The following is a 27797-nucleotide window of genomic DNA, read 5'->3' as shown; positions in this document are numbered from 1 at the left end:
TCTTACTATAGCCGGTCTTATTATCTACACTACAACATGAGTAGGCCTAATCATTTTTGGCGGATTCGAAATGATATGCGGAACAAACATATTACCTCAATAATAATAGAATTTTGAGTGAGTTGGGGTTTTATTTTGTGCCGAAAAGGCACAAAATGAGTTCTTGCACCTCATGTTGGTTTGTTTCTCCACAGGAATTTGAGATTTAAGCTTTTTTAATAAAATACCAGCAGGAGTTTTATGACAATGCCTGAAAAACATCCCCACATTTGAATGACTTTATCAGTTGTAGTCACCCAATACCTGCATGTTACCAATATCTTATGAATGCGTTTGACCTTCAAAGCCACTTCTCCTCTTATCACAGTACTCGTATGCCATCTCTTATTCAGCTCACCAGCGCCTCAAAATTGTTCCCCCTTAGCACACTGGAGTATCTTTTTAACACATTAAATGTATCTCAAGAGGTGTAGAGTGTTCTGGAAGAGAAAAGTTGCATTCTACATGAAAGCCTTTTATCAGGTTCCATATAAATCTTGCAGCTTTTGCTGTTTCACCGACTGTATGTAGCACATCATGAATGTTATAAAGAAAAAAAATGTTTTTATTGAAGCTATCGTATTTCCCCCCTACCTACAGTCATTTCTCAGTTCAGAATTGAAATTGTCAAAAGTAGTTCAATCTTCTTATCATTGTGTCACTTGTGCAGATCAACGTTGCAAGTGTGTGGAGGTATTGATTCAACAATATGTTTGCAGGAGGGTAAAAATTTTGAGAGAAGCGCAGGAAGTTTTATTTGCTCATGTAGCTAAGTAAGGTAACTGTAATTATTTTTCTACACATAGATTTTTAATATAAAGTTATTGTATCTCATTGAATTTTGCAAATATGTCCAGTGAGTGTATGAAATAATTATACAACCCATTGCTGTTCTTTCCTTCAAATAGAATACTTCTGTAGCTTGATGGAATTTGGGTCACTTATAAACCTCAAGCATTCACTCCTGAATATAAATATCAAAACAAGCCCAAGCCACATCCCCCAAACATTTGTGCAACCTAATCCATTTCTGTTTGCATGCATGCTATTTTTCAAAGGAGATATATACAGCATACCTTGCCTCCATATTTAAAATAAATAAATAAATAAATGTAAATAAATTAAAATAAAAATCATATGCAAAATTATATGATTTAAAGTTACCCTCCCTGGTTTAAAGTCTTTCAAGTTAAAAAATTTAGAAACACCTCTCAGTACAAACAGGTAGTATAAGTAGGTAGGAATTCAGTCACTAACCAATTCATCGCATCTACTGCGAAGAATTAAGTTTAAATTTAATTGCTAAGTGTCACCAATATTTGAGTACTTTCTACCAATGAGGCTTCCATCTTCAAAGTCTTGACACATTATAATTGCTTTTGATTATTTACGATGATGATGATGATAATTAGAAATCCTTAATCGTAAATGTTCGGAGGTGTCTCACTTTCCCGTGCTTGTTATTTATAACAACAGGTCTCACAATGATAGCGATGAAACCTCTATGTTTTAATTTTGTGGTTGACATAACTGCTGAAAGGCAAGCCAACTTATCCACAATCACACATTTGACATTTGAGTTACTCTTCCACGTGTCTTTGTCAAATGTCAGTTTACCTTTTAATTAATTTCCTCTCTCTATTAATTAATGATATACTAATCCCCTAAATGGTTCTAATTTCTTAAAGGTGCTGCATGATTCATTAGCCAATTGCTGTGTAATAGGAAGAGCATTTTGCTTTGTCAGCTGAACCCTCAAGTTGGCGGGTTCATTCCAGAAGTCAAAACAACTCTTAAAAGTGCAACGTGAGGAAATTGTGTACACAGTCCTGGAAGGTCTTCAACAGAAGTGCGAGACAGTTCACCTGATCTACAGTGCTGATTTTGCAACCCGTTGATTAGACGAATAGATAGATAGATAGATAGATAGATAGATAGATAGATAGATAGATAGATAGATAGATAGATAGATAGATAGATAGATAGATAGATAGATAGATAGATAGATGTAAATAAAATAAAATCATGCCTCTATATTTAAAATAAATAAATAACAAATAAATAGATAGATAGATAGATAGATAGATAGATAGATAGATAGATAGATAGATAGATAGATAGATAGATAGATAGATAGATAGATAGATAGATGTAAATAAAATAAAATCATGCCTCTATATTTAAAATAAATAAATAACAAATAAATAGATAGATAGATAGATAGATAGATAGATAGATAGATAGATAGATAGATAGATAGATAGATAGATAGATAGATAGATAGATAGATAGAGATTTAAAAAAAAGTTTTATTTTTATTCCTGATTAAATCACGGTTCAGATGTATAGACAGAGCATAGAACGCAATTGTGTCATTCATCAGTGTCAAGGACTTCCCGATCTCACAGCACATCCCGTGCAGACTCCCAACAACACAATGACACGCAAACAGTGTAGTTGTGCGCGCGCCCCGACTGAGTTGGCTGAAGTTTGACGCGCCGGTTGCGTGCAGACAGATAGAAGCTCCAAAGGCGCTGTAAACTATGCAGGATATTTCTCCGATACTGGACTGAATTCACTGCTTTAGGCGTGATAAGACGTCGGGCGCCTAAGCTCGCTTGTGTGACCATGACGGGAACTATATTACACTCCACCTGCACTTAGTCCAAGGGACTTGTGTGTTTCATCATCCGAGGAGGTTAATACTTTTTGGACCAGGACAAGAGTCTCTGTGCGTTTTTTGTGCGCGCGCCACGCGTCAACAAGTGGATGGAAACTTTCACTTTAGATGCTTGGAGCGAGTACTGTAGGTCTAGGTAACTGTTGAGTGTGGAGATTTGGGCAAGTAATTGATTTTTTCCCCCCTCCGAGTTTATTGTCGGCATGAGTGGAGCGGTAGTTTTCCACATGTGCGTGGCGCTTTTATTGCTGCTGGGCGCAGGAGCAGTTGTGAGAGCTCAGGTTTCCATGGTCAAAGTCATACGGGGCAACTTCAGGAGAGACGGTAAGATCACTTTTTTATTCTTTGTTCTGCTTATTATTTCTGTGGCTTATCACGCAAAACATGTTCTTGACATATAGAAAATCAGAAGTGAATTTGAAATCCTTGGTATGCTAGGCCAAAAGTGGCACCGCAATTGGAGACACAGTTGCTTCACTCGTGCACCTTTATTGTCCTACTTGCGCACTGATTTTTTTTAATTATTTTTTTTACCAGTGACAACAAAGAGCATACTGGTACTTTTTTTGTTTAGATTAAAAAAAAAAAAATGCTCAAATGACTTTCCCTGCCTACCTCTCTGTTTCCTGAAGTGGCCAGGCACCCTTTCCTTCATCTTTGATGAAGTATTTATGATTTCCTAGCTGGTGGTATTACGAATGACAATTAGTTTGAAAGTATGGCATACATTTGTATCCATCTTTTGATCGGAAAATAATAATTGATGATAGGCATTTCCAACAGATTGTGTGACCTAACGGAACAAAAAAAGGTCCACACTATGTGGCTGCATTTGAGCTATACATCCATGCAAACATCTGCTGTCTTTCAGGCACCATTATTCTGCTCACTAGTACACTAATACGGGTTCAAAACATCTAGAGATATATCTTACCGTTCATTTCAAAATATTTACAATGAGATATTTGATCATTCATTCTCCCCATGTAGGAAATTCTGTCAAATGCCCACACAACACAATAAATCCATCTATGTCTCTGACTCTTTGATTGAATGGCTGATGTTGTGACTGAGGATTAGTGATCAACAGATAATTACGTGAAAGACGTGAACATTAGGTCAAGTGCTTATTTGTCACCTCAAACAAACACTGTCACTGTCTCATGGGTCTTGCCTCCCTGATTCTTACTTCCTGCAGGTGCACATGCTTGTTTTTTATGTCATCCCTGTCTACAGTTAGTGTATGGTCCATTTTATTAAAGACATGGAGGCACACGGACAGCTGCAGGGTTGCTTTCAGCAGGGATACATGAAAATACCTCTGTTTTAGATTCAAACCTGAACAAGATCCCCGAGGCCTGTTCCACCTCCTTCGCCGGTGTGTTTATGAAGAAACATGGAATCATTTGCATGGCTTCTGCACCTGGTGCTCTCCACTTAGTCCTGCATTAGGAAAAGCCCTAGAGTTACGGATTTTCACATTTTCTAATTTACTTTCGTGCATAAAGGCATTTCACAAGTGTGAGGGCAAGCAACAGCAGAAAGACGAATGCGCTCTAAAAATGTAAACAATGTGAAGACAGCATTGTGCCCTCTACTTCACACGCCTTCAAGTACTGTGGCTGAAATATGTTAAATATCAGCTTTCAACCACATCTTCTCTTCCCCCTCTAGGTTAGATTGTTATGGAAGTGAAATGGTGGGAATAATATATATACAGTTTTGCTTTAATCTGATATCAAAAGGGTCCACATAGTTTATAATGCACTGCTGTGTTAGGCAGAGCTTCACTTTTATGGAGCAATGTTCTTTCATTCCTTGTTTTGCCTATAGTCCTATTAAATTTTGCATTATATTAAATAGTAGTTGAATAAAAGAAGAACAAAAAGTCATGCTGCTTGTATTTGATACTATGCTGACTCCTCTACGAATTGGAAAGTCCCAGTGATGATGTTGTTAGAGACATTTGGTTTTTTCCTGAGACACCGCCAACATCATACAAGTCCCAGTGGACGCCTGTCGAGAATTTTTCTCAGAGGTGTGGTTTTAAGTGTTCAGTTACTTTCAAATAAATAAGTTAATAAGCAAGTAAAGTTTTAAAATATATTTTCAATTTAAACAGTGACAGTTTATTATTATTTTTTGTATTTTTTTTTATTGTTTTTGTCATTTTCTTTAACCCAAAATAATAGTCAGGGGTGTGGTGGCCTTCGGAAAATGAAGTGAACTCCATGAATAAGAACAATATTTTATAAAGAAATTTTTGAATAATTGATTCAAGTTGCATATAATAAGATACAAAATTGAGGCCTAGACTTTGTAATTGAAGCTTAAGGTGGTGATAAATTAGCTTCTACTAATGAAGTGTCATGTCAGACTTGACGCAACTTCTTTTCCAATATTGTCTTTCATAAAGTCCAGTTATAGTTTTCTGATTTCTGCTATTCTGCCATCTTTCTTATCAGTAGCTTTCCTCTCTCAGCGCTGTCTTATCAGTATACGCTTGACTGCATATCATTCCATCTTCCCAGATCCTCTTCCTTCAATCTTCCCTGTTCTCATTTCTTTCTTTATCCTCCCATCTTCTTCCATCTGTTTCAGCTTTTACCCTGTCATCTCTCTGAGCTCTTATAAGGTGCCAAACAATGTCACAGAAAGGCATGCACAAGACTCGTGAACAAACCAAATAATCTGCACAAAGGAAAGAAACCTCTCTTATTCTTAAATGCATACTTAAGAAAAACATCTGTGAGGGATTTGTGTCATGTTCGGTTTTGACCAAAACAAGAAGGCCGGGGAGAACGAATATGGCGACACTGATGTATGAATGCATGGACGCTGCGATGAATTCTGCTCTCGCAGAATGACTTCAAGTTTCCTTTTTGAAAAAAGAATACTGAGTGGTGCTTTATCCATTTTTAGTTAGTAAAGAGGCCAGTGACGATATTATTGTTGTGTTTAATTTTAGGCGCATCCCAGTGCCACCTTTGAAACGACTACAGGGTCCTCCAGCGGCAGTTTCGCTCAGAGCAGTCTGTATATGAAGCCTCCTATCACACGAAAATGGAAACATGACATCACGGATGCAATTGTCGAGTTTGAGGCTCGTCAACGTTGTGGAGGGTGTTAGTAGAGAGCACACGGTGCACTCTAATGGATTTGAATTAATCTAGAGATAATGGCGATTTATTTATTCCAATCAGATGGTCGAAAATTCGGACGACTAAAAGTTGACCAAGATTCTTTTTGGTTGACTACAGGTCTTTTAATTTCCTTGTAAACTTCAAGTATGTGCCAGCTAAGCTGACCCTAATGACTAACACCATGCCCATATAAGGACATGAGACTGCAGGCTCATGGTCATAAAAAGATGAAGAAACTTAGTATAAGAGGTGAACACAGCCACAAGCCTGGTCTAAAGTTATGCCATCAATTAACGTGTCTGAGGGGAGGACACATAAGTGTAAAAGTCAGGTCAATGTAAATTGACCTTGAATCTAAACCGAGGGATACGTTTTCACTTGCAACAATACATTTCTGGGACTTAGGTAATGAATGAACCAGTTATGTTTGAGTGTTGTTCTACCAGTTAGACTCCGTTGTGTAGTGTGCATGTGTGGCCTTTTTTTAAGGGCCACGTGGGGAGAAGGAAATAGGGTTAGCACTGGTGTAAAAGAAATGAAGCTGGCTGCAAAGAACGTTTGACAATGACAGTCTGTGCCCAATCATTTCCCCGATGGTCATGACCGGGAACAGCTAACATTTTAATGGAATGAATTACCACGTTATTTGGCTGTTGGGAAAACAAGTCTGGAGAGACATCATTTTAACATCATTTCCATTGACCCCCAGTCATTAGACTTACTCTGAAGGAGGCCAAAATTAGTCATCATGCACCAATTGGACACTTGCACAGGTGAATTAGAGCCAATTCAAGTTATCACTGTTGTAGATTTCAGAGGTGTACAGCAACACTGGATCATCACAGTACTAAGAGTTGTTTCTTATAGTTTGATATAGTACCGTAATTTTCGGACTATAAGTCGCGGTTTTTTTTCATAGTTTGGGTGGGGGGGCGACTTATACTCAGGAGCGACTTATATACATATATATGGTTTTTTTTCACTTTTTTGGGCATTTTATGGCTGGTGCGACTTATACTCCGGTGCGACTTATAGTCCGAAAATTACGGTACTTACATTGCTCAACAGTACATAGACATGCTGAGTATGTTACATCCACATGTGCAAACATGCAGCTTTAGCATGTGCCCTGTCGCACTGTCTTGGCGTGATATCAGAGAATGTGCTGTCATAGTCCTTGACTACTTCAAAGAACTTGAATAATGTGCACACACACACACACATACACACACACACACACCACTCACATTTCTAAGTATCAAAATATGTTTGAGCAAGGGTATCCAAACATAACGCCTAATAGAAATATATTTGCATTTGACAAAACAATCTCGAGGATCTATTTTGTAACTCTGCTATGATTTCGGCATTTTCCTTTGCTTGGCAAATCTTTTCATTTTCTGTCACTAACAGAATTGCAGGCCATGCTTTACAAGGGCTTAGAGTAAGAGAATGTCAATTTGAACATGAGTTCTTGACCTTTAAACGAATGTCATGATCTCACCTCAAGGTCCATGACATATGCTATCAAGACTTCTAATTTTTTTGACTCATTACAATTTAATAAAGTGATGAATTGTCCATTGCGTAATGTCTGAAAGCTTTGAGGGATGTTTTCGATTGGCATCATCGCACAGCCATGACGTGTTTGCGTCAAATTCATCACTGTTTCAAAAGCAGCCGCAAAGCATTTCCACATGTCACAATGTGAAACTAAAGGGTGGGAGCGGGGAGGAGTGTCATTGAGGTTATTGGAATTGGTGAGTCACAAGACACTGGACATTGAACTGCTTCACATCCTCCCAAGTGGACACACTCATAAGCAAACACAATTGCAGGATCTCCCTTCTAAGGAATCCCCTAATAAACACTTGCCACACACATAACACAAGCCAAAGCAGCCCCACCAAAAATATTTTATTCTCCCTCGCCTGCAAAAATAAAATAGGGTGGTAACCTTCTGAACGGTCTGATGGGAGGGTGTGTGCATGTTTCTGTGCAGCAACTGACAGAGGCAAGCGTGTGATGAGGTCTTGAAAGGGCAACAGAGGAAGGTGGTGCTTGATACTCCTGCTGCTGTCAGGTGGAGGTAGTGGGTGGAAGGAGAGCAGTGATAGTGTAGAGAGGGATTGCAGAGGTTGGAGAGGGAAGGTGTTTAAGAAGAGATATGCCAAGTTAAAAGAGCCAGAGGAGTTGTCCCCTCACTTTTCTTTCCTGTCAGCATTAAAAAAAGGGAACTCAGAGGAAGCCAAATGGACCCAGTATAAAAGGTGAGGTACCTCTCCCTTGCTCACCCATCGGCTTCTGATCGGAGGATATGATGAAAAGGGATGATGAGTCATAGCAGAAAAAACGCAGATTAAAAGTATACAGTCGTCTGCCCCCAAAGTGACTCCCTCATCGCCTGACTCAAATTTATCTTAAGTAGCAGTGAAAGACCCAAATGATATTCTGAAAGATGAAATTCTTTAGACCTTGTTGAAAGACGTGCTTTCTTGGATTTGGATTTCAAAACATATCAAAATAACATTTTGTGTCAATTTCACTCTCTTCATCATAACCAGTCTGCGATTATTATTGAGTGTTCATTCCTTAAACTGATAAGATAGATAAACCGGCTGCCTCTTTTCTCCCCGTTTGATTGTTTCCTACAATCTTGCTTTATATTGCACCGATGCCGATACCACTTTACCCACCTGAGATAGAAGCCATGTCAGCCGTGTGGAGATATGGTACTTCAATAAATATAGATGTCATCACTTTTAGCTGTCTGCAAGTCATAGTCTGCTTGGTGCTCCGCTGCATGCTGCTGAGATCTGGCCAAGCCAACCACTTCCATCACAAAACCGCAGCCGTGCGGCATGTCAGAGAAGTAAGACAGTGTGATAAAACGCTACTTCAGTCTCAACTGACCCACAGTTGACAAATGATAACTCCAATTACAAGACATAAAGGCATTGTAATGGTTTTTCAATATTGGCAAGTAATCAAATGAAAATACTAAAATAGACAAAAATGTGGTATTGGCGCATCCCTAATTGCATTCATTAGCCATGACACCCGTATTCATATTCTTGCCGATGCTGCGAGAGCTGCGTATAAGGGGAAAAGGTGAAGCAGTAAGGGACATTTATTAATTCAGGAGGAGAGTAGAGACTTGGCTGAAATGCCTGACTGATGTAGAAAACAGAGTGGAGCAGCTAAATTGGATGTGGAAATCGAGGATTAAGGCCATAAGGAAAGAGCCGCAGAATGGGAAAGTTGCAAAGCCAAGGAGGTCATAAAACCAGCTTATGAAAGACAAGCTGGAAACAGGAGAAGGTATTGTACAGCAGAGGGACGGCTAGATGGCAAAGGAAATTCATTTGTGATTTGATGACCTGAGGAAATGTGTCCTGAGTTTGAAATGAGGGACAGTTCATCAAAATGCTACAAACAGGAACCAACCAGTGACTATAGAACATAAAACTATCCTGTTCAAGGTCATGGGCTTGCCAATCTGTCAGACGTACAACCGCACCATCAGCCAATTAATCCCACGCTGCCTGCATGAAAGTCAGCCTTGCGAGCCACTGCACTACCATTGACCATATCCTCCTTGATAAAATAATCATAATAATAATCCGTTGAATGATCAATATGATTCCAAAATCCTTTCAGGGTCAAATTACCACAGACTACATGAAAAGTATAAGCATGATGTTTTTCCGTAATGCGTCCAACGACAGGGTGCTGGGAGAACCATTTTAAATGGCTTTGCTTCATAAAACTAACGGGTTCATTACAATGCCACTGTAGTTGCAGCTGGTGTGTTAATTACACTGATAGCCCTCTGGCAAGGTGGAACAGGTTCTCTGAAGGGAATGCAGGGGGAAATTAAAAGGATCTCCGGTGAAGCCATTCAGATGCTATTTAGGCTGAGCAGAGAGCCATGCTGTTACTATTAAACTGTAGACAAGGTTTGTGTGTATTAACTTGATTTTGACAGTTGCAAACAATCTCAGCTGTCTGTTTGGATTAACAAAGAGAAACAGAAACTCGTGTGAGGTCAAGGTTTCCTCCCCAGGGTGTCCGCAGGTTCTCCCTTTAGGGTGAGAAACTGTCCCTGAGAGAGGCTCAAAGCAGAGTTGCTGACCCTCCACCAGGAGTGATTGACTTGACTTGACCTCCCTAGTGAGGTGTTCTGGTCATGTCCCACCAGGAGGAGGCTGCGGAATAACTCTGGACAAGCTGGAGATATTTCTCCCATTTGGCCTGGGAATGTTTCAGGATCCTCCCGGAATAGCTGGACAGTGGCTTGGGAAATGAAAGTTTGGGCTCCCTTGCAAAAGCTGCTGGCCCCACAACCCAACCCCGGATTAGTGGATGGTTCTGTATAAGACGCAAGATGGAACACAATTACGCTGAGCATTGTCAAAGACATGGTGACCTGAGGTATATATAACCAAGTGGCAAATATTTGTATCTTTACAAATAGACTATGTGCAGGTGAAAAGGTTTCTCAAAAAGCACAATAGAGCCAAACGGTTTCTTTGGCTGCTAAAAACGAAGCAGAAATAAATGAATAGTACCCTCATGTTTCTGCTAGCTGGGCTAAGCGAGGGTGAGACACGTGGCAGAAGTGACACTGCAGAAAAATGAGAGCAGAAGCCACTCACACCCCAGGAGATTGGCCCCTGCTGAAGGAAAGAGATAAACACTTTGTGTATTTATGCCGTGTGTTTTATGCGTGTGTTGAGCATGCAAGACTTTGACAAATCCTCCGATACTTAGTGAGTGCTATGTCTTTGTTATTTTGACAATGGTGCTCTGACAGTGACACAAATGAAAGAGATTCTTTCCCTCTGTCAAATGCTTTTTATCTTCCTCTCTCTGAATGTCAGCACTTCTCCACAATTTTCCCACATTCGCCGTTTGTGGATCCAGGCATTTCTCCATCTGTCTCTCTCCACTCTATCTCTTCCTCCTCTGGTCTTCATTAGCCTCCTTTTTCTTGGTTTCAACTCATCGTTAACTCTCTCAGAAGTTGGTGAGCAGCGCTGGGAGAATGGGAGCATTGCAAGTGCCGGCACGAGAAGAGGATACATACAGTAGTATGAAGGCTGCTGGAGGGAGTGGGAGGTGGGGAGGACAGTAAAAGTCTGCTTGTGAGATGTCGAGGGGGAAAGGGTGAAAAATGATGACAGACAGAAGTAGAATGGAAGATGAGGAGGAGCAGGTGGATGTTGATGTTGAGCCTTCAGCGAGATAAGCGACCCCAGTGGTGGATAGGTCAGATACCGGCTGGCAGTCAGAGGACTGACACGCACGTACACACATCTGATGGGAGTCAGAGAGCGGGACTTCTGTCAAAACATAAGCATCTGCTCTCTAACGGAGCAAACGTGCATCTCGCAAACATCTTTCAACTTGCCCTTAGAGAGAATGGGCTTGCAAAAATGTGTGTTAACCCAGATGTACCTCACACACACGCACACAGACACACACACACACACGCAGTCAGGTGGCAAGAGAGAGAGAGTGAGAGAGCAACCCTTCGTGTAGATAAGCACTAAAATGAATGAAAATATTAACAGCAGAAACAATTCAAGACTTAAAGGAACTGTTTTACACTGTGCACATTGCACATGTATGCTTGTGTGCGTGGTGCACTGTGCGAATTATTGACTGTCCTCCTTAATGTTGCAGTTTAAACTGCAGTAACTGTCAGCAGGAGCAAAATACTAGTGTATCAAGTGTTGCAGCATACTCGCACTAGACCACGCAAATCATGTTGGACGTGGCTGAGTTTCTCCCATCCTGTCCTGTCCCATCAATACACATTGACAAGAATGTACTGAATAACACACAATGCCATGTATACACTCATTGATCAGGTACATCGTGTACAAGCTACTTTAACTACTTTACTGCATTCCGGGTCTGCAGTTTCAATATTATATATGCACAGGCTTATTCGTTTTTTTTTTAAATTTATTTTGGATGTCTTCATTGTCATTGCAATACAACAATGGAAATGAAATGTCTCTCACAATACATAATAAAAACACAGCATACTAAATAAATCGTAAACCCTAAACAAAATGAAAGACCATCACTACTTTTTGATATCAGCGATGTTCAAAGTACGGATGTGTGTTTGAAATTTGGTTGCTCGCATCGTTCTGCCACAGTGTCTCTAAAGACCTATCCACAGTGCTGACTCTGCAAGTTTTAGTCCTTTGCATTATTCACTTAGCTTAGCCAAGGTGTTAAATAGGAATACGTCAAAGCACAATAGGTACGGGCCGGGGAAATGCACAGTACAAACTTGTTTGCTATGACAAATATAACAATGCTCAGACCTACATGGTTAATATTTTGTTGTGTTTAAAATAGTATTGATAGTTTTTTAGATGGAATTTGACTTACATTATGACGTTATTTTGATAGTAGTTATAACAGCTGTACAGTTTGAAAAAAAGCAAAAAAACACAACCTGTCAAGATTATACTACTCAGCTTGTTAATTACCTTCAATAAATTATATCCATTATTCAATCAAATTGACGTTGCATCCTTAACACAGATAATTGATGCAATGAGAATTAACCCAACAACAATTTTGGGGGTCACATTTGCCAAAGAGGCTGCAAAGTGGATGCTAATGCTATTCAAGGGACCACTGAGACTCACTTGTGAAGATATGAGGAGCAGATAAAATGCTCCTGAATCATTTAAATGCATTGAGAGTCATTTTTCAGCAACATCTCTCCTCTCCCTTTTGACATTGAAGTGAACAAAAACAACCGACAAGAAGTGACACAGCTTCACAGACACACACACATGCGCTAACAAAGCAGATTGTACCATTGCTTATTCATGAGTCTTAGACATGTTCTTTGGTGTGACTTATCTAATGGTTTGAGAGCTCGTGAGTGTTTGTGGATTTTGTTACTCAGCAACTTACACGTTTCTCGTGCTCATGAGTTTTTAAACTTTCTCTTACCCTTAGCACCTCTTCTTTCCTTTTCACACCTCCATCCTGACTAATATCACTCAATCACTCGCCCTGTTTCAGATTGTCCTTCACCCCAGCCAGGTCAGATTTTCTCAGTTTTTGTATCTTGTAGTGTTCATTCTGTTTTGTTCCCATCTGTCAGCGTGAGGCTGCAGTTTGTTTGTTTATCATCATCTGATGTGAAAAGACGCTATATCATTTGTCATGCTGCTCCTGGACTGTGCCAAGGGAAGCCTTCAGAGGCAGTCAGCCAGTTAGCAAGGCATAGTTCAGCAGTTTATGAGATTGTATTGATCTCGCTTGCAAAATATGTCCTTTGGCTGCAGTTCAAGTTGACCACAAATAACCTCTCGGGCTATTACTTAAAATATTGACTAGCCAGCATATACCTGGGGAATGGTAGTCTTTGACATTCGTAATCTTCCTAATTTTTACCAAACCTTTGACTTATATTTGATCTGTGAGAACCATATCGACCAAGTCTCTATTAAACTGTACTTGATAGAACAATTTACAACAATTATTAGCCGGAGCACTGTCACACATATCAAAAAGCTGAGGAAATAAAATTAAAAAAGAAAAAGATTTGGCAGTTGCCGGGTAGACGAATGTGGTGCTGATTGGAAATCAAATCTGTGCCATCTGCACACACAACAGCATAATATATCTTTACGTTACCATTAACCACAAATCTAAAACAATCACATGAAAACAAGTATGGCACTGAATAAATTTGCCTTCTTGTGCCGTGTGACCGCAAATTCTTATTTTAGCGATTTGTATTTGACAAAAATACCCTTGAAGTTTTCTCCCCTTTTTGCTGAGGCGTCATTGCCTCATCTGCCCCAGCAAAAAAAGGAAAGGCCTTCAGTAAATCTGTCTGCGAGTGTCCTGAGTCAACAGTGTTTTGATCCGCTGCTGTTTATCTAACCTATTCTGTCTGTGTCACAGGACATCCCTTTGTCTGCCTCCAGGGGAACAGACACGCGCACACGCACACGTTGATACACACGCTCACACACACTCGTTCAAACAAATGTTTGATGTTTCTGCTATGCTAGAAAATCTATGATGTATATAACGTAATTGTCACTCAGGAAAGGATAAACCTTCGCATGGTCAATTACAAAGTTATGAAAACAAATTGTCAATTGTTATGCTGCTTCCTGATTAATGGATAAGTGGTATTATCATGATTTTGGGGGTTGGATGCTTCATAAGACATATTGACTCAAACTGTGAAAATATATGCATATCTAAACTTTTATCTTTTTTTAATCCCTTGCATGTACAAAACATGAATGTAACCTTTGTGCAGAATTTGTAATTGTTACATATCATATTTAAAATGCAGTGGCAAAATAAATCAAGCACAACAACGATTAACAAAACAAATAAACAAAAAAGTAGATCATTGAAGTTTCAATTTCAAACAAACGTGTAATGTAACAAAGGGAAGCTGAATCATATAACAATGTTGGTTTCAAAACAATGCCCCTACCATAGCTAAAGGTTGAGGCGGTGTAATGTTATAGTGAATATGCACACAAATGCCCACAATTTGGGATCTTAGTGAATCAGGCCCTAAGAGTCTTGATATTTGTTGTATTAGTATGTGAAAAAGATTGATGAGAATGATCGTTTTGGTGGTATTTGAAAATAGCAGAAAATGTAATCATGTGATATGCACTGTGTTTTTTCCAGAATCCCAGTTAAAAAAAAATTCATTTTGGTAGAATAAGTAAAACGAGACAGAACCCAACATCTCAGAAGAAGAGATGTTGGGTGGGAGGCCAATGGTGACCAAAGATGACACTTAGTATGGCATGCAGTGTCCACCCCAAGGACCCATGTGTGCGTTTCTCTTTCATGCCTCTGTGCTTTCGAAAGCGTGACTGAGAAGCAAGAGAGAATATTTAAAGATTATTTTTCATGAGTGAGTGGTGAAACAGTGGAGCCAGCAAAGGCCTTGATAATCAATGCATGCACACAGGCCTTGAGCTATCATTTAGGCAGACGGAAAAAGGGTTTGGACATTCATTTCTCTCTGGGTGGAAATTGTCTGCGAGTGCAAGCACAGTATTGCGCATCAGCAACCAGACTTTGCAAGAAAACACAATGTCATGCAAACAGTATGTACTGCAGAGCAGTGAACAGATGTACGCTGTGCACAACCTCCTATCGTACCACGCAGCGGATGGCATCACCTATGCTGCTAATTGGACATGTTTTACATAACACAACAAAATACAGATGAATAAACATTCAAGACATGGATGAGCACAGCAAGGAAAACAAGTAATCTATAATGCATATAATGCTAGGGCAAACAATCATCCACTGACTTGCTGAGAAAATTTCAATCCAAATCAATCCCAATAATTTAAAACCATCTACCTACCCCCACTTCTACGCTAAAGTTGAACTTCCACACACGCTCACATAAATGTTACCGCTCTTATTTTTAGTGCTTTTTCGACAGAGCTGTTGTAAGAGTGTGATTGGCACTTGGATCAGAAATAGACCTCAGTGCAACAGTATGAAGAACATCACACCCCAGCAATGAAGGTGGGAGAGACAAGTTTCATTCGTGCGAAACTACCCACCTCCATCCTGCCATCCATGAAAATAAAACGCTTTGGGAAACAGTATGTACAAATAAAAATACAAAACGCAAGTTTTGAAATCAAAATAGACCAGGGATGGGCAACCTAATGATGGAAGGAGCTACAATTTTTCATCTTTGCTTTAGGGGCGGCACAAAGGACCACACACTCCCTAACCAAATATCTTACAAAAAACGAGATATGGGCAACATAATTGCTCTTAATATTATATTATATTAATATTATATTATTACATTACTATTATTTTGTAGTATAGCACATGATATGTCTGCCATCTAGTGATGAATGTTTATATTACAACCCAAAACAACTCAAACTATACAATGGAAGCCAGCTATTTGTGAGGGCTTGGGAATACTCAAAATCAGTGTCTTCAATAAAAATATCTCTTTTATTGTGAACCCAAAATGTTCTACAAAACTGTGGATATCCATTTTTTTTTTACAAAAAAATAAGGGTTTGCCTTCTCATCCACCCAAAAATTAAAGGAAAAACATGGAACATGTCAAACAGACAAACATTTTGGTTTTCACTGCTGTATTTATGTCTACTTCAACCTGCCAGTAGTTTACTGTAACCTGCAGTGCAGCAGACAAGAGTGAAAATGAAAGTGCCCTGACACCACATTAACCGACAACCTTACAAACATGCACACGCACACGGATGTGTCCCTCACTAACCGTAGAGGGGAAAAGATCCTGACAACTAAGCATTTTTATGAGCAAATAGAACTACAGAGTCAGACAACATTTGCTATCGCGTAAAAAGCAAGAGCATCTACATATTTAAGGTTTAATGATACAAACAGATTGTGGTGGTGACCTCCTTAATAAATTGATCAATAAAATAACATAGTGAGGAAAATAAAACTCATAAGCAGGAGCTGAATGAGAAAGGCGTAGAAGTGAATCATTCTGGGGTGCAAACTGCACAGCCTTGATTATACATTCGTCTTCCTCTTCACAAAATCCACACAAGTCAGAAAAAAAAACAGCCCTGTCAGCCCGCCTCAGCATGTTTCTTGACCTTCAGACTGTGCGTGTGTTTGTGTGTTCACCAGGTATTCCTCATTTATTAAGGATATTAATCTGCCTACACAGCCATAATAAATAGATTCACCCCTCGTTTGGGAACAAAACGTAAAGTGCTTTCTGCACCAAGAGCAATAAACTTACCATAAATATATCAGTGGAAAATAGCAGTGGTGAACAATATTGTTTTGATATCATCAATTTGAGAGCCGTAGGCTGACAGCCTTGTTTTAATCAACACGTCATGGGCAAAACAGCAGGATTCATTTGTGAGGTGCAAAAACAAATCACTATCATAATCAATGCCATTGCCGTACTTGTATATATTACAATATAATTTTTGAATCAAAAGAACTCACTCATTTGTTTATATGAGCTAACAGACAACAAATGTCTCATCACAGATGTATACCGAAAAGAGGACAACATCACCGTTATACCGCCAGGTGGAGTCATCAATAGCCCACGCTTCCCCAACTCGTATCCACGCAATCTGCTTTTGTCATGGACTCTGGTGTCACCAGCGGGAAGCCGGATACACCTGGAGTTTGACAATCATTTTGGCTTGGAGGAGGCCGAGAACAACGTGTGCAGGTAACACAAGCGCAACATTTATAGGAGATGGATAAGAGCCGAGTGGTTGGATTATTGCGCCATATTGCTTCAAAAGGGGGGTTGAATGAATCTTCAGAAATCGTAAAACGAAGGACAGAATTGAAGCTAAAAGCAGATGTGTCAAAACGATGGCTATTATATCAGTAAGACAGAACCAGACACAATGATTGATGATGAAGAAGGGAATCCACCAATTATTTGGAAGGAATTGAAAGGTGGAATGCAGCAAATGTCCTCCACAACATGGAGGAAAGGTCGTCATTGATCTTATAAAGAAAATGGGCATCTTCACCCAAAAAAAATCGATGAGTGCCAAAAGAACTGGGCAGAATCAATAGTCATTCTTCTACTTAAAAATGTGCATAAGGAATCAGTCTAATAAGCGCAGTAATGTTTTAGTACAAGCTCCTGAACCCCACAAAATCCCCACATTTTGTTTATATTTCTTGGCTCTAATTAAATATTTTCTTTAACTTGGTGATATTTATGAGTGTTATACAAAAAGCAAAGCACCCAACTGTATCACTGAAATCAACGTGTCAGCCAAGAGTCTTAAATGTTTTCATCATCATCAACTTGTTTTGTTGTCCTCTTCCTCTTTATTATTCACTGCAGATATGACTTTGTTGAAGTGGAGGACCAATCAGAGACCAGCACTATCATTTGGGGTCGCTGGTGCGGACAGAAGGCACCGCCGAGTCTCAACTCCAAATCTAACATCCTCAAAATAACCTTCAAATCTGACAATTATTTTGTCGCAAAGCCGGGATTCAAAGTCTACTATTCATTTCTGGTGAGAGACGCACACGCAGTTGACATATAAGTCCTGAGTTACTTTTATATGTCACATCTCGCTTGATCCTTGTCTTTCATACTATTTCCTTCAATTTTCTATTGCGGAGACATAGACATTGTTGTGATGGGTAATCAGGGAAAAAACATTCACACTGTATGTGATACAACCCTCCGCTAGGGCCCCCTGAGGATAAATGAAATGTTCTTTCTGTGTTTTTGCTCCATACACAAAATATTGATACGCATGAATGGGGAGATGTCAGCTTGAGGAGGGCTGCAGACAAACAAGCCTTCCGAGAGTTTGCGCTGGAAGAAAGTTGAAGGGTGCACACAGTAAATTGCATGCAAAGGAACCATATTTACATTCCACTCCATGTTCACTGTGTTTCTAATAAATAATTGCAGAAACTACATTTTCTGATTTTACGTACAAGAGTTTCTGTGTTGGAATCTCTGCATGGGTGACGTTTGCATGTTCTGGTTTGGACACTAGTTGTTTGCTGTCTGTGCCCAGTGATTAACAGGAGAGAGCAAGTCTAGGTATTCGTACTGTAGACCACACAATTGGGCTCGTGTGTCAGTGTCCAAGAAAAGAAAAAGCAGGGGAAAAAAAGAGGGATGGGTGGACGGTTTGATGGAGATAAGTTGCTGTAGAAAAGGAACATTTTCTCTTTGTCAAATGAGCAAATAAGGAAATCAGCTGAGTCATTTTGTTGGGAAAAGTTAAGAAGAAAGAGAGGACTTCTGATGTTCCTCAGCCTGTAATCGCAGTGAAAGGGGGAAGAGAAATTGCAGTCGAGACACAGAAAGTCTTTTTAAGTTACGTATTGCTTGGCTTCCTTTCATGTCACAGATGGGGCTGAACACTGCTTCTTATCTACAAAAAAAGAAAAAGGATGCTACGATGCAAGTTGCAGAGAGAAATAGTGCATTTGTGGAACTTTTTTTTGCTTTCATTCTTCTTTCATTTTGATGTCACACTCCTTGTCAAATGCTCATCAAATCTTGATGAATTGCACCCATTTGTGCTATTCCTCGGTTGTGTTTGACTAATAGCGCACAGAAGTTCTCTTCAGCTGGACTGAAGTTATGTGGCTAGCAGCTCTAATTTGTTCTCTTCAGAGCTGTCAAACTGATAAAAGGGAGGAGATGGCAAGGCAGTCAGTGGGAAGGAGGAGGAGAGAGGACGCATCTTTGGAAAGAGAGAACAGGTGTCTGAGATGGTATCGGCAAGTTAGCTAATGACTTAAATGCCTGCACTCAAAGAGGAAGATAGGAGGAGACAGAATAGAATACAGAATAGAGCATGGACTAAGTCAAGACGCACAATAAGCTGTATCAGGGAACAACACAGAAATCGCTTAGGTCTAGTGCAACGTGCAGACTGTTTGCGTCGTTGAGGGAGTGAACACAGCCAATTTGATTCCTAGCTAAATTTAGCGACTGCTCTCATTATCTTTAAATTCAGTGCACATGAGGCGTGCGGTTGACTTTGCAGGAGTAGAGACAAACCCACTGAAGATTGTGTTTGCAATTAAATTGAAAACAAGATGGCAATGAGTCGCTGAAAGACATTTAAGTGTTGTGTTTTTCTATTGTCAGTGTCCTCTAGATAACCGGTTATGTGGGCTAAATGTCGACAGTGAAATCTCGGGGCCTTCGTGGCCATCTAGGACGCACTTAATCCTCAACTGTCTCACTGTCCGATTGTACCAAATGGAGGTTGAAAAGGGCAGCTCCCTGGTGTCCCCACTACTCGAGTGCTTCTGTAAATAAGGAAGTGCCCTATTGCCACCTACAATATTGCTGTATTTTTCTGTGGCCAATATTGTTTCACACATTATACAATTAAGCTACATTGAAAAAAAGAGGCTTGTTTATTCAAGAGTCAGGTGATATTTCTTGACTTCAGATGAAAATAAGTGTTGTTTGATCCCTATTTCCAACTTTTTTGAAAGATCAAAGTGGCCCAGATGTGGATGACATGATACATTTCACCTTAAAAGGAGATGAGATCCAGGTTTTGTAAACTCGCTTGCACGCACTCTTACAAGAACGCCTCAGACGTCATTTACACAGCTGGTCGAGAAGCATGTACGAATCATAAAAAAGCCATATGCCAGAGTTTTATGCAGATGTAAACAATCACAATATGACTTTGGTGTGTCAAACAGGAACTTTCCCATCTGCACCGGAGATGCTATTAAAGACTTCAAGAGATGGAGGTCATAGAAAATGTGAATTAATGTGTCAGGGACTGAAAGTGATTGAATTGGTTGTTGCCTGACACGTTTTACACATGTCACAGGAGAGTCATTTTACACTTGCTGTAAGTCAACTATGGCACGTGTTAGCTGATTGGTACTCGTCGTCTGCAATCACAGGAACTTAAAAAAAAAATCTCACAAGACTAGCACTGCAGCCATTTTTTAAATAAAGTATTTAGTAAATACAGTAATGTATTTCAGTTCTCATCAAAATAAAATTACATTTTTTGGCTCATATTCTTGTGGTAATGAGTGAAAAGGACATTATATTTTGATTACAGTATTATCGCATGAGGTCTGTCTGATTAATGAATCTTTGACCCATTGAATGATTTTCACCCATTTAAGATTTCTGTTTCAGTGCCCCTGCAATAGAACGTAAAGAGAATCTCATTAAAATGTACTAGTAATAGAAACTTTGGAGAATCAATTATAAACTAATCCTTATTGCTGCATTTCTTTCCTCTAGCCTGACACCCTTCTGCCTGCATCCCAAACCAACTGGGAGGTTGTCACCACGTCGGTGAGTCCTACATGAGAAAATCCAGACTAGAAAAGTGAATAGACATTTGCATTGGAAGGCAATTCTAACTGTAATAAAGCAAAAGGACTGGTTAGCAACACATCAATTTAATTCCGTAGCTTTGAAAAGGCTCACTGCCTTCATTTTAATTCCAATATTATAATTTGTAAATAAATAATAGTTTATCATCTAATCTGTGTTAGTTTAAACCACAGTTCCCAAAATGTACAGTTTGTCACCCAATCACCCCTAGCACATTGTACTTTTTACAAGCACAAAGAAATAATTAATGGTCACATTAATAATTGTTATGACATAGTGCCCATTTGTATGGACCAAGGCCCAGCCACATATTACATGCACACATTTGATCATGCATATACACCACACTGCATACATTTTACATGAGACTTGAGATGTAAAATGTCATGCTTTCTTAGACTAATGTATTTGTAAGTACATTTAATCCCTGTAATTTGTGTACGTCTCTGCGTAAGCGATCTGTGGTCAGCGATGTATGAAATCATAATAATTAGTGTGCAATGTTGCGGATGGCACTTTTTCTGCATGAACCGCCCATGTGGGGGCGTAGACACAATCAGCGTGTTATGTTCAGTATGTTATCACTCCTACATAGAATGTGCATGTGCACGGTTTGCCCCAGTTTTAGTACTCAACATGTTTTCTATAGACACTGTGTGCACACTTAGTGAGAAGTATTTCAGTTAACTAGACAAATCAATATTTCTTGACATACACATGGATGTAAAGACAGTAGAATACAAATGCCTTGCAATATCTGCTTTTGTCGTGTAATGTTTGGGTTCTCATGGTCATTTGTGTTGCATTGAACATCTAACCCAATGTCAATCATTGACCGAGCGTATAACTAGAAGGGAATAATTTCGTTATTCTGAATTTGATTCGTAGGATCGCAGTCCTGTGGGGCCGGCAGCAGTCACTGAAGTACCGCTCTCATTAGATGACCTGGACCGAACCATCGCTGCCTTTGACACTGTGGAACAGCTTCTGAGATCGCTGAACCCGGACACTTGGAAACAGGACCTGGACAGCATTTACACACAAACACATATTCATTATAGATCCAGGGCTTATCATCTGGCAAGCAGGCACAACAAAGGTATGTTTTTTTTTTATATATGTGCTGTTTATTTAAAATCAAATCACAAATAAACATCGGTAAATGCTTGAGCGAGACAACAAATCAATTTTTACCAATGCGTGTGTACAGTGTGTCCTGTTAACTGCTGATTGTCCCATACGGTAGGGAACACATATTGCAGCCCCTCAGAAGTGTAGTCGCCGCAGGTCGTTGATACGACATAGCACCTCACTCTAATTGGAAATACAGCTTGTGCACTGAAGCAGAAATGTGCTCGAGTCAGCAGCTTAGCTTTGTTTTCATTAAGTCACACACATCCTCACTTGGCCAGCAATAATGGATTAGTTTTCAATTCTCCTTTGTTCCCTTGAAGACACGAAGACAGATCATAATTACAATTGAATGAGTTTTAATTCCAATTGGAATTTAGGCCACATACAAGCAAAATAATATATAAAGTAATTGCTAACTATTCTCACGCTTTCTAATCTTTCTCTGGCACTCCGAAAAATACAAGTCAACAGGTTTAGGCATATGTTTGTTAACTGACAGATTAGAAGCTAAACTAGCTAAACCAATAAATATTGTTGGTTTTATTAGTGGTTCTTTTTTATCTGAATATTGCTTAAACGATGTAAGCACCAATAAAATAAATTACCCCAGTTACCAAACTCCTATATAACCTTATTGACTAGTACTTCATGCGAGTGAATATTCACAGTAGGGTCATTGGCCCACTGATTCAGTGTACTTTGCAGTGGCAGTGATATTCTAAACCACTCTCAACTTCCACCTGTCACATTCTCGTAACAATCTCGGAAATGCTGAGTACAGCTTTGGTGACTATATATTTAGTTACTTTTACAACCTGTTTAAAAAAAAAAAAAGACAGTCAATTAACGCCAGTGACATTTTGTCGACTCAGAGACTTTCCAGTGGAGGAGATATTCACCACTCGGTGTCCAGACTGCAAATGATTTGTGGAAAGCCACCGGTGGCTAATTTCCTCGATTAAATCAACCATATTCTGACACCTTTGGGATTAAGGATACAAATAGCAAGGTGATATGAATTGCTCTTACGTATGCTCCTAATTTAGAATTGCATTGCCAAGAATTTGCTTTCAGGTCCAGTCAATCAGTATGAATGAAAAAGCTTGTGTCTGTATTTTTTTTTGTTGATTGATAAACCTATTAGTGACAGCGCGCATGAGCACGAAACTTATTGTGCTCCTTGTTTTTTAGTAGCTCGAATTAACATGTACCATGATCATTTCATTTATTTGGTGTAATGAGGATGCATTCTAAACAAATAGCATCTGCAAGGATGAATGATGATTCATGCCAGATATCTGTTTGAGATTCAGTCCAGGAGCTCTGCTCAATCCACTAAATGCTTTCTTTCGTCATCATTTCAATTGGGCACTTACATCCTGCCAAGATTGTGATTTCAGTTATATCAGCCTCGTTAAAAGAAACCTTGATTCAAGTGTTCTTTAGCCTGTACCCTGAATAGGACTACAGCTAAAGCATGCAGAGTCAAGTATTTAGGGCTGTAAATGCAAGGCTGCATAGAATTGAAAAAAGTTTCAGACAAAATGCAAATATTTCATCAATAGAATGAATGTTAAATGTTCAGTACTCAGTCCAACAACAACAATTGTGGGCTGATGTTTGTTTTTGTTGTTTCTTTGCTGAAGATGCAATTTTCTACAATTTCGGTTCTTTTGCAACCAACAGATATGCACAACAATCGGTTAAATCAGCCAATCTATAAATAGTCCATATGTGTAATCACCACGCTTACGGGTGACAGTGGGGTGATGATTACCCAGCTTACTTTGACCCTTGTTAAGAAGACAATCTAGCCATGATTGCTGTTCTCCATCCCCATCTTTTACATTAGGCGTGTTTCCCGAGCCGCTTTATTTCAAAGAAGATACTGTCTTGCTATGCTTTCTGGTTTTTCCATCATTTCACTGGAAAACATTACCTCAGTTGGAACAAATTAAATATATGAAGCAAGGTTCCATTGTATTACTCCTGATGTTACTCCATTACTCCTGATGATGCTGCGAAAAATGCTCTTCTCTGAAACATGGCTGACAATCAATCATTCATTAGTGTATGCATAGTAAAATGAATTCCCAAAGACCATGGAAAGATTACAGACCGGCAGATTTCATGACAATGTTCTCCGTCACTGTCTAGTTGACCTGGATCGCCTTTACGATGACGTAAAGCGGTACAGCTGCACCCCTCGCAACTACTCTGTCAACCTGCGTGAGGAGCTTAGGGTTACCAACGCCGTCTTCTTCCCCCGGTGCATGCTGGTCAAGCGCTGTGGTGGCAACTGTGGATGCGGCACAAATAACTGGAATACCGGCTGCACCTGTCAGGCCTCGAAGACAACGCTCAAACTTCATGAGGTGGGTCACAAATAATGAAGGCTCACTGCTATAATTCACAATATGTCCGTATTAATTTTGGTGTAATTATTTTTATAATAATACAGGTAAGTACATTTCAAGGACATTGTTGAGACATTTTTTATTTTAGGGGCCTTATTTAAATATGTGTTCATTATTAGACTAACGACAACATATAATGGCAGCACTGCAGAAAAGTGGTTACATCTGCTACTTCGATTCCAAGCGCATCCATGATAAGTCAACAAAGACTCATTTAGTTCCATGTCAACTCAAGTTTAAATTATCAAATAGCTTACCATAGAGACATTCCCAACCCTTAAAAAAAAGACAGAAAAAGAAGGTTTGGGCAATTAGCTCAAAAAGAGTGAAGACATCTGAAGCGAGTCAGACTGGTTGTACTCAACAGGTCCCAAATCAACAGTTAATTAGTGAAACACTTTTTCCATCTCTTTATATTTCCACTTCTTTTCCTTTTGTGGGTTTACACATTTGAAGCTTTTTTTTTCTATCACTACCTGTAGCAAATATAAAGAAAAGAAGCCTGGAAACTCCATTAATTTAAAACTGACAAAAATATACATGTGTTTTTCACAGGACAGTAACAATATGCCAATGCACAAACATACAGACATGATGCAAACATGGGTGAGGAATGAAAAAAAAAGTACAGAGCTTCAGACACCACAAAGCTTATGGCCAGGCAGGAAATAGTTTAAAGTCCTGAGCTGTCTCAACCTCTTCTCCCTGTCTCTTCCAGGTGCTCAAGTACGCCCCAGAGACCACTCTGTACCAGCGCCATCGCAGGACAAGGGTGCGCTGGGTCATCGATGAGATATTCCTCACACATCACGACAAGTGTGAATGTGCCTGTCCCTCGCAGCCTCCTCGCTGAGATATTGACACAAACTATCTTGAATTGTTGGACACCTTCTGCCATTTTGCCTTGAACTTTTTTTATGCAACCAGCTATGCAGTAAATGCAGAGAAGAAATTATTTGACAGATGATGCACACTTTACGTAACAGTAAGTACGCCAGAGGAATCATCGCGAAACTCAACTTGAAGACAAACAGTAATGCAAATACATTTGATTGCATGAGTTAAGTTCATTTTCAGATGTCTTTTCTGCCGCTGGCAAAGAAGGTATGGGGGGGTGGACGGGGGTATGTGAATCCAAGCTGATGGTCATTCTAAACTAAAGGCTAAAAAAGCAGTTATTTATAATACGGAATTCCCCACCCTTCTGATTTTCCACATAGCCCGTCTTTGTTTTGTGCACATTCCTGTCTACAAGAATTCCAGCATCCCTTTGTCCTTCACTGTCTGTACTGTGTTCCCTCCCTTTTGTTTCTTCCCCAATGTCTCTTTTAACACACACGCACACACACACACAAACACACACACATTCTCTCCTATCGCTCAGTACCAAACACATCAGAGATGTCAGCACAGGCTATTGCACTCTGCCCAGTTTTCTGAGCGTTCCGGGAATTCCAGTCGCTAACTGGTAATTCTGCTAACACCATACACCCTCAGACCTGAAAAACATCCCAGAAGAAAGGAATAGACAGAAAGTCAGGGAGACAGACACCTGGCAAATGCGACCGGATAATTCTTCATAACATTTACTATACATACAGGAGTGCACCGTACGGGCAACAGTCATTAATAAATGAGGATTTGCATCCATCCTGAATCTTAATTGATAATCCTATGAAGACTTTTTGGAAACAATTTTTTACAGCATAATTGTGTCTCAGTGCACAAAAAAATAAATAAAGGCAGGGATAAATGGATTTTATTTGGACGAACCACTCGATAGCCTTGACTTCAATTTCATCACGCTCCTTTGGGATGAACTACAATTTAGCTTGCAATTCCAGGACCTTTCAGTGACCTCACAAATATTCTTATACATAATTGTGCCAAGATTCCAACAGGCACACTTAAACATCTGAGAAAGTCCTCACTGAAAAGTTGAAGATTATTAAGCTGTGAGCCACTTCTAATTTTCTATCATTTACACCTTCAGTTAACCTGCTCATGTTTGCATTTTTATTTGCCGAGAATCCGTTTCTTACACACGCAGCCTTGTAATCAGCACTTTAAAGCACACTTTTATGCCAGTTACAATTATGCTATTTTTGTGAGTGAGTGTGTGTGTGACTTTGTGCAGTGTTTTCGTCTAAGGGCTGAAGAAGGTTCCCAAAGGAGGCTGCAAGAAATGCCGGCAGGAACATTGAAGAAATCAAGAGAAAAAAAATCCCCAAATGATATTGTACTGTTCAATGGTTCCTTTTTTTCTAGCACAATGGATCTGTTGGATCTGGTGTGCCATTGCTCTGATTTGACCGCACACATCATCACTAACAAATGAACTGACACAGATAATGTTTTTACGCTACTAACCGTAGCACATATGAATGCTCGGCCGCTTCCATGTCTCTGTATGTTGTGGCCATTTGTTTCATTTGCATGCCAAGCTGACAAGGAAATGCTCTTGTAGCTTGAACGCTGGATGTTCAAATTAGTCAGCAACTTTTGCTAAATGTTGAGTTCCAATATTTGTTTGTGTTTGTGTGTGCTGTGTCTTTCAGTGTGACAGTGTTGTGCTCACCAAAATGGCTTTCAGGAAAAAACAGAATCCAAAATGCCATTTACAGCTACTTGTGCAACATTTTACAAAACTGTCTAACCCTTTCTTTTCTTTTTTTTTTATTTCTCCTCCCCATTGGTGACTCACACATCAAACATGATCAGCTCGGTTAATCCAGTGAATGTTCGAGCAAGGTAAAAGTGCTGCTTTTGCTGTCTTTAGAATATTCATGACAAAACTGTAGGCTTTAATTTATTGTGTCTTTCTCAGTTGTTTTGTTTGGGGGAAAATCAGCTGGATGGTTTTAATAAATAAAATATTTGCCGCATCAGTGAGTCTTGTAATCTTTCCCGTGTGTTTGATGACGTGTAGAGTTTAATGAATTTGTGGCAGTTGGAGGGATCTTTGGAATAGAGGTGATGAAGGAACGGTAAGAGAGCAGAAGAACAAGAAAGCGCAGGGAGAAGGGCTCCATGATGTTATCTTGTACATCTTGAGTCGCCATGGAAACCACATATGTGCTTTTCAGGCCATTGTATCCGCAGTTAAGGTCAGCAGAGTCAGCACCACAGAAGTCAGATGGAAATTAATGGATGCTGTGGCCTGAAGGGATGATTTAATTGTTGATTTTGTATTCAGTGATTGTGACAGTAGGCTGTGGTTAACCATTTGCTTCCTGTGTAGGGGCCTGCCGCTTTGGTATGAGCTACTATTCAAGGTGACATGCACTCAGATGTGTATATTCATTATGTTTACCGTGGAGCCTCTGACGTCACTCATAATCCGCCCTGGGGAGGAAGAAACATTTTTCCAATGGGAAATAATGAAGAAAGAATGAACCATCATAAACCGCCTGTTGTCAAAGAAAAATCTAGCACACTAGCAACGTGATGATGTGTGAAGGTAGATTTTGTCTTGCAATGTCCAT

At 39.6% G+C, this 27797-nt stretch overlaps 1 protein-coding gene across 1 annotated transcript; it reads left to right on the top strand.

Annotated features, from left to right (window-relative positions):
• Window positions 1-2493: 2493 nt before the first annotated feature.
• pdgfd (platelet derived growth factor d) lies at window positions 2494-27200 on the top strand. Its single transcript, XM_037268097.1, has 7 exons — window positions 2494-3043; window positions 16924-17113; window positions 17750-17927; window positions 20666-20719; window positions 21650-21860; window positions 24053-24270; window positions 25031-27200. The coding sequence occupies exons 1-7, from the start codon at window positions 2923-2925 to the stop codon at window positions 25163-25165; spliced, it is 1107 nt and encodes a 368-aa protein (XP_037123992.1). The 5' UTR covers window positions 2494-2922; the 3' UTR covers window positions 25166-27200.
• Window positions 27201-27797: the final 597 nt, after the last annotated feature.

This window comes from Syngnathus acus, chromosome 13, assembly GCF_901709675.1.
Source record: "Syngnathus acus chromosome 13, fSynAcu1.2, whole genome shotgun sequence".
NCBI lineage: Eukaryota > Metazoa > Chordata > Actinopteri > Syngnathiformes > Syngnathidae > Syngnathus > Syngnathus acus.
This window is presented reverse-complemented; position numbering and strand designations above follow the sequence as displayed.